General features: G+C 34.7%; 1 protein-coding gene across 3 annotated transcripts in view; it reads left to right on the top strand.

Annotated features, from left to right (window-relative positions):
* The first annotated feature begins 2,548 nt into the window (after positions 1 to 2,548).
* alpl (alkaline phosphatase, biomineralization associated) overlaps positions 2,549 to 12,539 on the top strand; it is a 29,502-nt gene continuing 19,511 nt past the window's right edge. For 2 of the 3 annotated variants that reach the window (XR_007828684.1, XM_051122269.1), the window contains exons 1-3: positions 2,549 to 2,691; positions 10,194 to 10,331; positions 12,328 to 12,447. Coding sequence is in view for 2 of the 3 variants with exons in the window: in XM_051122269.1 (XP_050978226.1) it covers positions 10,262 to 10,331; positions 12,328 to 12,447 (190 nt within the window). In the remaining variant the exon portion in view is untranslated. Of the gene's footprint in view, positions 2,692 to 6,466; positions 6,714 to 10,193; positions 10,332 to 12,327; positions 12,448 to 12,539 lie in introns of those variants that run through there. The other variant, XM_051122270.1, reaches the window with a different exon arrangement.

Below are 12,539 nucleotides of genomic sequence, written 5' to 3'. Positions count from 1 at the left end.
AAAAGTCACCAGAAAAAGGCAGTGCGGTGCGCCTCGCGTTTTTAGAACTAAAAAACGCGTTCGGTGTGATCGGGGCATTTTGTGTTGACGTAATTTCAATTGAAACAGGAAGACAGGGCGGGACATATCAAGCAGCCCCGCCCCCTTTTTTAAATAGCCAATAGCGTTTTGTTTACATCACAACTTGGGCCAGAGCGGTTGAGCTCGGTAAAGCCGTATTTGACAGATACAATCTCATCCATATTGCTATAAAATAGCATTCAGTGTAGAATTCAAATGGGTCCGATATGTTTTGCGGTCTACGCCGATTCGCGCATCCACTCATTGCTATTGTATCTCTGGACTGGAGCAGTCTGTGTGCACTGTGGCGATTCGTGTGAAACAGCGCAAAACCAGACTTCTTGTCTGGGGGCACTTCAGATTCTACAGAGCATTTGATTGGACAGAAAATTTGGGTGATGTCATCAAAATCAACAAAATCATTGATTCATATTGGTCGGAAGTTAGATAATGTTTTGAATGCTTCTTCTAAATGCAAATTTTGTGTGGGAGCGCATGGGCTTATAGTTAACCTGAAGGCTAACATATTTATACTAAATAACAAAAAACTTTAATTTTGATTTCATGGGGACTTTAAGACTGGTTCAGTCAAGGTCCAACCAATGAAATGCTTCTCCACACCCCGTGCTCGAATACTATTGGGTAGGAAAGCTGCAGGGAACAAAAAATATCAATCCCAGCATAAGCATTGGAATCAAACAGAAGATTCGATCACTTAAATGATTCATTCACTAACCAACTACCAACAGAACTGCTTTTAAGTAGAGATTATAGGGAAAATGCAGCTTTTATATCATTACATTAGTTCATACTTAGGGATTACAGTCTTAGCTATTATTGGTAACTAATTTGACGCAAAACCTTTTAGAAAAGGTCATTCTTCACGTGAAAACATGATGTCAGTCTTTAAGTATTTATGGCTAAAATGCTATGTGAAAGGTATTTATGTGGATTATTGCGAGGCCATAGGCTTTTCACCGCTGGAAATCACCGGGAGGCAATTGCCCACAGCAGGTCAATGGCCGATTACCAGTCGTTAGACTTTCAGTGAGTGAGATTGTTCTCTGATGGGCAATCAAGCGCATTGTTGCGTTCATAGTGACATCTTGTGGTTAGTCCATCAGAATGTAGATGAAGTATCTGGCAGAAAGTCCGAGTAGAAAGTTTAAGGCAGAGCCTCGATGTAATGTTAGGTGAATGCAAACCTCAAACAGATCATTAGCACAAAATCGAAATCAGTGAGTGGTATTTTTTTTTATTTGATAAGGTCTCAAGCGACCTTGTTGTTAAGCTTATACAGACTTGTGATTTTTTGCCTTAGGGAAACACTTATAATGAATTCTAAGATTTAACGAGACACATGAGGATATGTTGCAATATGTTGTTGTTAAATGTATTTTTTTTCTTTTTAATAAGTTAATTGTTTTCTAAATTGCTCAGATAATATTTAATTGCCAGAAACTACTGCTACATGTTTTACTGTGTTGTGCATTTTGTACATTGTAACTAGCCATCTTTATGTAGCCTATAGAAACACGTGGAAGTCTGAAAAAGTATAGTATATATAAACCATCATTACAACTTTAAAGTTTAAGGCTGCACTGTTTTGCAGTTTATTATACTTAATATTTTGATTTTAAGTTTAGCTTAATTTTGTGATTTTAGAGGCCTCTTCTGCTGACCAAGCCTGCATTTATTTCATCCAAAGTGAAATATGTTTTTAATTTAAAATAACTGTTTTCTATTTGAATATATTTAAAATGTCATTTTTTCCTGTGATTTCAAAGCTGAATTTTTAGCATTATTATTCTAATCACATGATCCTTCAGAAATCATTCTAATATTCTGATTTGCTGCTCAAAACACATTTATTAGGGTGAAAACAGCTTCGGTTCAGGTTTCTTTGATGAATAAAAAGTTAAGAAGAACAGCATTTATAGAAAATAGAAATCTTTTGTAACATTATAAACGTCTTTATCATCACTGATAAAAAAGAAGAAGATTATACTAACTCCAAGCTTTTGAATTACTTATCAAAGAATCCTGACAAAAAAATGTACTCAGCTGTTTAATAATAAAAAAATGTTTATTTAACAGCAAATCAGCATATTAGAATGATTTCTGAAGGATCATGTGACACAAAGCAGTTATTTTAAATAGTAAAAATATTTTCACAATATTACTGCGTTTGCTGTATTTTGGATCAAATAAATGCAGGATTAGAATAAGACAATTCTTTGAAAAAACATTAAAAATCTCACTGTTCAAAAACTTTTGACTAGTAGTGCACTGACATAAGTGTTAATACTGCTTTGGAAATGTTGCTTGAAGCAAGTAAAGACATGCAGGAATTAAACAAAAAATAGCGAAGAGTTACAAAGAAACAATGTCCTCTGCGGCGCTCTTCTTTAACTCACACGTCTTCTATCAACAGGAGGAGCTCGAGCTTCAGATTGCGCTATTATTAATAGCGGACTCTGCTAACGGGGTCTCTCCCTCTCTCTCTTTCTCTCTCCCTCTCCTGGGCTAGCGCATTGTAAAGCGTTATAAAAGCTCGACTAGAGAGCAGCACGTGAATGTGAGTCCTGTGTTGCTGGAATCGCAGAGGTGGACGGATACATAACACGACGGGTGAGTAGGATCCACTATTAGGGCTGATTATCTGCTGAATGACTCTGTTCATTCACCGCCTCATGTGACTGGAGTTCTAATGGCAACGCTGGGAAGAGTTGGAGAGTTGTGGTGTTATTAATTTAATACAATCCAACAAGTTGTTCAGGTTGCGTTGGGGTCTCCGTTTGCATAACGGCGAGTTGCTCCTCCAACTTTACAGCAATTAAGAGAATCACAACGACTCGCTCCAGTGATGTGGGGAATGTCGATGGTTTTCCTGTTCTGTAGAGCGTTTGTAATCGCGTTCTGGCAGCCCATGGCTACAAACAGACATTGTATGATCTGAAAAGATGAGAGGATGTAATTGAAAAGAGAAGCGCTTTTATGTGCATCGCTGCACATGAGACACTAGGACATTGTAGAGTGGCAGGGGTCTGGGGAAAACGATTTTTTACTGTGAAGATGTTGATTTTATCTATGTATGCTGACAAAGAAACTTAAAATATATTGGTCAGTGACAAATAAATATGTCAGAGATGAAGAAATGTTACTTATGTATTCATACTGGTTGGATACATCAGTAGAGTAGCCTACTAAATACTTGCACAATGTTTTGTAAGAAACAAAATTCTTACAGATATCATAAGATGTATATGAACTCCATCTGACATGAAAACGTTGAAAGTTGAAAATATGTGACTAAAAAATCATAATACTAAATAAATAACCTTTAATAACCTTGACACTGTCCTGAAGGTCTGAAGGGGTCCATTTTACTGACAGTAAAATGGCTTCCTGCATGTTGACTTTGATTTTGGTGATAAGTTTGCACTTAAGTTTTTATTCTCTACTTTAAAATATTAGAATATTAAAGACTATGACAAAAATCAATTCAGACATTAAAAAATGTTAATCACGGGAGAGGTCTATATGAATTCACTGTAATCTAATTATGAATAACATAATAGACTAAGTGCATGTTGGTCATTCTAGATAAAAAATATATTGGACATACTGTAAGAGGTTATATAGGGAGAGATGCGTACTGAATGATAATATTTAATGCGCTCAAAGTATTTTAGTGCTGTCAATTAATTGATTGCGATTAATCGCATCCAAAATAAAAGTTTTAATTTACATTATGTGTGTGTGCTGTGTATATTTATTATGTATATATAAATACACATACAGTATATACTTAGAATTTTTTTTTCTTAAATATATACATGCAGTTGTTTGTATTTATGTATACGTAATAAATATACACAGTGCACACACATATATTATGTTGTCGTTTGACAGCACTAATGGTAACACTTACGATAAGTTGTCATTTGTTAACATTAGTTAATGTATTAAGAAACATGAACGAACAATAAACAACACATTTATTACACTATTTATTTATTAACAGTTGTTCATTATTTGTTCATGTTAGTTCAGAGAGCATTAACTAATGTTAACAAACACAACTTGTGATTTCAAAAGTCCACTTCCAAAACAAAGATTCACATATAATGTACTCGCCCCCTTGTCATCCAAGATGTTTCTTTCTTTCTTTCTTCGTCGTAAAGAAATTATGTTTTTTGAGGAAAACATTTCAGCATTTTTCTTCATATAATGGAATGATATGGTGCCCCAAGTTTGAACTTCCAAAATGCAGTTTACAATGCGATTGTAAACGATCCAAGTCAAGAAAGAAGGGTCTTATCTAGCAAAACGATCTGTTATTTTCATACAAATAGTACTATTTATGTACTTTTTACTGTCAAATGCTCGTCTTGTCTTACTCTTCCTGGACTGTTTTTTCCGGTTTATGACAGTTAGGGTATGTTGAAAAACTCTCATCTCATGTTCTTCCTCAACTTCAAAATCGTCCTATATCGCTGTTTTAACTTTTTGTTAAGGGTGTTTGATCTTCTTTGCATTCTTTTTACTTCGCAAAGACTGGGTTGGTACTTTTGCAGCGATGTAGGGTGATTTGAAATTATTTTTTAAGTTGAGTTTTTCAACATACCCTGTCTTGAGCCAGAATACACAGAGTTCAATGTGAGCAAGGCAAGATGAGCGTCTGAGAATAAAAAGTATTTAAATTGTATTTTTTAATGAAAATAACCGATCGTTTGAAGACCCTTCTTATCTACTAGATCGTTTACGACCGCATTTGGGATCGTTTGAAGCTGCATTTAAACTGCATTTTGGAAGTTCAAAACCAGGGCACCATATCAGTCCATTATGTGGAGAAAAATGCTGAATTTTTTTCTTCAAAAAAACATAATTTCTTTACGATTGAAGACAGAAGACATGAACATCTTGGATGACAAGGGGGTGAGTACATTATTTGTTAATTGTTGTTCTGGAATTGGACTTCTCCTTTAATAACGCATTAGTAAATGCTGCAATTAACTAAGATTAATAAATGCTGTAGAAGTACTGTTCATTCTTAGTTCATGTTAACTAATATAGTTGACTAATGTCAACTAATGAACCTCACTACAGTAAGTGTTACCATTTTAATATTTCACATTAACTATGTATATTGGATTGGTTTATTATTATTCATTTATTTTATTTTAAGGCACGATCTCACTTTTCTGTCCAGTTTTACCTTCCTAAAAACCATAGCATCTTCTGACTGATCTAAACGAGTGGAATTTCTATTGTAATTTGGAACCAATCCGACCTGGATCAACCAAAAGTCATCATAAAAGATAATACTAGATAAAAACAGGAAAAATAGGAATTTTAGATCATCAAGTAGGATCTTTTTTTGGATTCTTTGAGGATTCCTGTTTTATCCTATTATGATTGCTTCCAAATTATGATCAAAATTCCATTAGCATTCCTTCAGAGTGTTTGGACGAGGGATCAAACTGTTCTGTGAGACGCGATGAATTCCAGGCTTGTGCCTCGCTCTTTTTCATATTCGTGACTGCAAGCTACTAGAGGACACTTTCCTGTTTTACCTGAAAACTTATTTTTGTCTAAATCAGGGTATTTAACAGGGAACTTAGAAGAAATCAGGCTATTTAACAGGGAACTTAGAGGAAAGAAAAACAGAAATGGCATAAAGAGAAAACAATGCGACGCAAGGACAGGTTTTGTTTTACAGTTTCCTAAGTGCTTCCCAGACATAACATGTGTTTATGAGTATTTTATTGATCATGTGCCTAACTGATTTGTATGCAGTGATACTAATGTAGTTGTAGATGTAACAATAGCACGACTAGAAAGCCCAGGAAAGCCATCCTGAGAACATTTCTGCTCATCCTTAAACGGGTTTGTTGTTCAGAGACTCAGAGACATAATTAGATTTGGTTTTGTCTTGTGTTAGTGTCGTGTTTACCAAGATGTACAACCTAATGAAATCCTTATGTCAGTGTTTGATGTTCTGTGATCAAATGGCCTCTAGGATGTTAGTAGGACTGTAATGTAATTCCTGTTATATGATGCAATAGTCTTTCTGTTTATTAGAGCGATAGAGTTTCCCCCTGAGGGCTTTACTGGCATTAAAACATTACAGGTTCTGACAAAACAACATAACTAATTTGTTGGGCAAAAAAAAGGATGGCACTCCAGAGTAGACATGAAATTGCACATCCTACAAAAGGCAGTGATGTGACAGCTCTAAATGCTTTATTTGCACTTTTAAAATAATGTAAATTCTCTTTTCACGAGATGAAGGCTTGAAGATTGCCTCTGTCAGTAATAACCCTAATCCTCATCCTCCTGAGCGCATACTCCGACAACAGGTTTCATCCGCAGTTGTAGTTCCAGTCAGCGTGTTGAAAACAAGGATAGCTGGTTATCTGTGTTTCTGTTTTGGATGTGATTTCTTCCAAAAGACGGATATCTCTACATCCTACTGCCATGAATCGAGAAGGAGTTTGGGTTTTGTTGACAACTTTGTTTTCCGGTTTGCTGCTCCTTTGTGTTTTGGCACTGCTGTGTTTCTTCACCTGCAGACTAGCTTCAAGAGTTCTGCCTGTTGGAGCCCCACTGCGTTTTTGACAGAGCTTCGAAATGAGCCGCAAGTCATGGTAAAACTGTCTCCGCAGCAGAACTAATAGGAAAAAAATGCTTAGACGTTCTCTGATTCAGGTCTGCGTGCTATTGATTGTGTGTCGATTGCAACATGGAAAACGAATGGTTTTAATAATGCATTAGTGATTAGTTGTTGGCTTCATGATGATTTTTAGGGTAGTGAACTTTTTATAACCAAATATCAAAGGGTTCGAGCCAATATTAGGGAGATTTAAAAGGGAAAACAGGCAATTAAACAAACAAGTTTGTAAGCAGTACACTGTAAAAAATAATTTGTTGAGTCAACTTAAAATAATTTGTAACCTGTCTGCTTTAAAATTTTAAATTCAGTCAACTCAAAAAAAGTTTATTCAACTTGAAATGTTAAATTATACTAAGTGACAACTTAGATATTTGAGTTGAATCAACTTAACATTTTAAGACAGCTGGGTTACTTACCCATCTGTTAAGTTTAGCAAACACAAATATCTAAGTTGTTACTTAGTACAACTTAACATTTCAAGTTGAATAAACTTATTTTAGTTGACTGAACTTGAAATTTTAAGGCAGCAGGTTAACAAATTATTTTGAAGCTGACTCAACAAATTGTGTTTTTTATTTTTTACAGTGTAAGCTTTGTGCTTTGTTACTTTTGATATGAAACAAAGTCTCAAAGTTTCAAAACTCTGCCCATTTTATTACAGTACACAAACAATAAATACCGTTTTGGTGCCGTATAATCGCTGTAGCACCTCATAAATACCGGTTTCAGCGCAAAATAAACATGAATGAACATCCAAAGGTATGTTAAAAGATAGAGTACAACTTACCGAAATCCGTATCTTGTTTCATGTAATCGCTCAATCAGTGTTTGATCCATGGAAAGATGTCAATATAACAGCTGGTGAAAAAATGTCACACATTAATGTCACATTTACCTCAGAAAAACATATTCATTGGACATAAACTCATTAGTCAGCTAGAACAATGAACTCTACACTGTAAAAAAAAAAATCTGTAAAATGTACGGCAAAACGACAGCTGTGGTTGGTGGTTTTAACTTAAATTTACATTTAAATACTAATTTCATTAACTGATGTAATGTTAACTAACATTGAGGTACTGAAATTTGTTTTGTACCTTTGTAATACGCCGATAACCACCAAAAGCAGGTGGTGATGAGAAAGTCACATGATGAACCAAAGCCCATCACAAGCAGCTTTTAAATACTAACATATAGCTATATAGAAGGTGCCCAGTGTCATTTACGCAAACACTAAACACCATCATGGTGACACACATAGAACTGAAATAATGCAATAAACATTAGTTTAACAACATTAGATGTAACATACAACTCTAATGTACAATACTGATAAGAAAAATCTAAGAAGAAACAGTTATTTCAACAAAAAGCATCAAATTTGAAATGTAAAGCAGGGAATTCTGAGAATGTCAGTTTACAGTTATTCACTGTAAATTAAAAAAAAAAAAATTCCCACTTAGAAAAACGGTATACTACCGTAAAATTACATCCAATGTCCAATACAGTTTTTTACCGTATATAGTTCCTTCAGAAAATATGGCATTTACTGTACCTGATGTATATCCAAAATAATCGATACTAAATTAAATCGCAAGCTTGTTAATCATAATCAAATCGTGAAATTTGTGTCAAAACCCAGCCCTACAAAAACTCCATAAATTATTTGTTTAACCCTTTAACTGTCACCATCCCCTCTGTGGTACACCTAAGTTTACTTCACCATATTACAAATAAATCCTAATCTACTCATGACAAACTATACATCATTGGAAAGGTCTAAGACACCTAAATAGATATTTTACCATATTTTTGTGTTACAAATCCTGTAGGAAAAGTAATAGATTAATATATATCAAGAGTGCAACTTAAAAAACTCTACATCATAACATGAGTTCTGACCTTTGTCACAAAAGACTTTCTTTGTTGCCTTCTTCCCTATCACGTTTAAATTATATATCAGTTCAAAACTTAAAATCTCAAAATTCATCCTTTGAAAGGCATTTTAAAATCAGACATTGCATTTATACCCGTGTAAAATTTGCTGAAAAATCACCCTCAGGCCTTCCAAATGTAGATGAGTTTGTTACTTCATTTGAACAGATTTGAAAAAGTGCAGCATTACTTCTTCACCATTGGATCCTGTGAAGTGAATGGGTGCCGTCAGAATGAGAGTCCGAACAGCTGATAAAAGCATTGAAATAATACATGCGGCTGTCAGTTTAACACGTTAACTAATGAATTAATTATGAAAAAAATAACACGATTTAAATATTTTAACCCAGTTAACACGCTGGCCCCGCCCCCAGATCTTTACATCATCTTATATTTAATACAGGTGACTGTTGACAAATATGTTTTTATTTAAAGTGTACATTAAAATCATATTACAAAATGTTTTCATTCATGAATTATAAAATTTAAGTCGGGATAGTGCATTTTTACATCTGTGTTCAAAAATGGGAGTGATAGTTAAAGGGTTAAATATTAAAATGTATTGAATCTACTTTTATTATTTTTTAAAAAATGCATATATACATAATCAAACTGCAGTAAAAATCAATTCATTTCATTGCACAACAAAAAAAGCAAACCTAGCTACATTTTTCACACTTCAAAACTGCGTGGGGAGTACCAGACATGATGGCTGTGCATTTACTCAAGAATTTCATAAGAGATAAACATTTCAATGCATTGCGTGACCAACACAATACCCATTTCCCCTCCACTTTTACTAATGTAAATACAAAGTGGTTAAAGCTCCACCATGGTTGATGTATAGGTTGATTGAACACATGGCTTTGATTCTGATTGATGCTTGCTGCGCAATGACTAAAGACCCCATTAAAAGGACGTGAAGTAAGCTTAGAAAGTGAGTGTTCGTAATAGAAATCGTGCGGTCCTGTGCCTTGGAATAGAGGTGTCCAGTTAATCAGCTTTGTCATGCCTATTAAAGCACCATGTGCAGTGGCACTCAATCCCATTAAAGTGACCTTGACTAAAGAGTAGAAGACAGAAAGGTTTAATGCTAGTGCAGCCATATCACATTCTCAGGTGTGAACCTTTAAGGTAGCTACATAATGTACAAATATGGTACTAAATTATTGTTTGTAAAAGTTGACATGTATCCCCAACTGAAACAGTCACTCTTCAGTTGTTTTTGCACATGAATATGAGATTAGAATGGAAAAAATAAGCCTTGTAAATAGTAAATAGTTGTTTTCTGTGCTTAAGTGTCAACAGCAACAATAATGATTGTTTACAAACTAAATACACCTGGAGAAATGTAGCTCTGCCCCAAACTCACACCACTGGTGGAGCTAATATTATGATGTTATATTAGTTTCACAGTGACACAGACTTCAAATCAGCATATGAATGGCTTACTTTATCTCTGGAAAATAAATTGGTGATAGAATTATTTTAGCCTTGACATTAACTGTTTTGCTTGCAGATCTTGGAGTCTTCTGACACCGTTGGAACGTGGGTTATTCTGCAAAACTGCAGCTGATAAATAAGAAAATGAAGGTCGCTGTACTCTTTGTCCTCGGTTGCCTGGTTTGGAGAGGAATGGCAAAGCCTGGATTTCCAGGTCAGTTAAGATACTTATTTTGTTTGTTGGCCTTTGGCCTTTATATAAGATAAGACAATTACACTTATTCTCTGCAGTGAAAATTAATAAGAGACAGTTTTACTACCTTATATTAGCAGAGATGCTAAATCCTGTTTTTGAAGACCTAACTTCTTAAAAGGTTTACCTCCAGCCCTAAATCCAAACACTTGTGAACCAGCAAATCAAGATATTCAGGATAATAACAAACATTTATGCTGGAGCAGGGTTGGAACTAAACTCTGAAGGAAAGTAGCCACTGTAAAAAATAAAAAACACAATTTGTTGAGTCAGCTTAAAATAATTTGTTACCCTGCTGCCTTAAAATTTTAAGTTCAGTCAACTAAAATAAGTTTATTCAACTTGAAATGTTAAGTTGTACTAAGTAACAACTTAGATATTTGTGTTTGCTAAACTTAACAGATGGGTAAGTAACCCAGCTGCCTTAAAAATTTAAGTTGATTCAACTCAAATATCTAAGTTGTCACTTAGTATAATTTAACATTTCAAGTTGAATAAACCTTTTTTGAGTTGACTGAACTTAAAATTTTAAGGCAGCCAGGTTACAAATTATTTAAAGTTGACTCAACAAATTGTTTTTTACAGTGTACTGGAAAAGGAATGCCTTATAGTTTGATTAAAGACAGTTAAATAGTGTCAGATGAGTGTTTCATAAAGGGTGTAACACCATTTCAGACCACTGAAGTTTAATAGTCTCCTTTTTGACCTTGGCCCAAGTATAGACAGAATGAAACTCATTTTAAATGTACATTAGCTTCTATAAGAAGATTGGACCTTCGGGTCAGATGTTCCCAGATATGTTCATTTACGTGATTGTGGGTTTTAAGAAGCTTATGTGCACTGAAGAAGACATGCATAAAATAGAAATTCAGTTGTTGTTGTCCACGATTTGTTAAATTCAGAGATAGCATACGAGAGAGATAGCATTGTATAATCTCTAAATGGAGACATACAGATTGTCATCCAAAATGTTCATGTCTGTCTTTCTTCAGTCGTAATGAAATTGTGTTTTTTGAGGAAAACATTTCAGGATTTTTCTAGATATAATGGACTGCTATGGTGCCCAGAGTTTGAACTTCTAAAATGCAGTTTAAATGAGGCTTAAAACGCAAATCCCAAATGCAGTTGTAAACAATCCCAGCCATGGAAAAAGGGTCTTATCTAGCGGAACGGTCGGTTATTTTCATTAAAAAAATACAATTTAAATACTTTTTAATCTAAAACTTGTCTTGCTCTCCTTGAACTCTGTTTATTCTGGTTCAAGACAGTTAGGGTATGTCGAAAAACTCCAATCGTAGTTTCTCGCTCAACTTCAAAAATCATTTTAAAATCATCCTACATCGCTGCAGAAGTTCCAACCCAGTCTTTGCAAAGTGAACATGCAAAGAAGATCAAACACCCTTAACAAAAAAGGTAAAACAGTGATATAGGACGATTTTTAAGGTGAGGGAGAACATGAGATGGGAGTTTTTTGACATACCCTAACTGTCATGAACCAAAAAAAAAACAGGTCAGGAAGAGTAGGACAAGACGAGCGTTTGACATTAAAAAGTATTTAAATTGTATTATTTCTATAAAATAACCAATCGTTTCGCTAGATAAGACCCTTCTTCCTTGGCTGGGATTGTTTACAACCACATTTGGGATCATTTGAAGCCACATTTAAACTGCATTTTGAAAGTTCAGGGTGTTCTCGGGTCACCATATCAGTCCATTATATGGAGAAAAATCCTGAAATGTTTTCTTCAAAAAACATAATTTCTTTACAACTGAAGAAAGAAAGACATGAACATCTTGGATGACGAGGGGGTGAGTACATTATCTGTAAATTGTTGTTCTGGAAGTGGACTTCTCCTTTAATGCCATGATCACCATCTTGTTTTGCAGGAGTTTCTTTATTGGTTGCTTGTTATAATTTGTGGGCAAATATGTAAACATGTTTTCTTACGGCTTGTAGAACAAGAGAAGAACCCTGATTTCTGGAAGGAATGGGCACAGCGCACACTAAAAAATGCACTGACCCTCCAAGACCTTAACAAGAACATTGCCAAGAACATCATTCTTTTTCTTGGTGATGGTAAGTTATGCAATCTGTGGATCTTATCATGAGATATTTTGTGTGGTTATCGCATGTTGAAATGAACTGTGATTTCTGTGCATTGATAGTTT

Source organism: Labeo rohita, chromosome 11, assembly GCF_022985175.1.
Source record: "Labeo rohita strain BAU-BD-2019 chromosome 11, IGBB_LRoh.1.0, whole genome shotgun sequence".
Taxonomy (NCBI): Eukaryota; Metazoa; Chordata; class Actinopteri; order Cypriniformes; family Cyprinidae; genus Labeo; species Labeo rohita.
The sequence above is the reverse complement of the archived record's forward strand: the minus strand, read 5'-3'. Positions and strand labels throughout refer to the sequence as shown.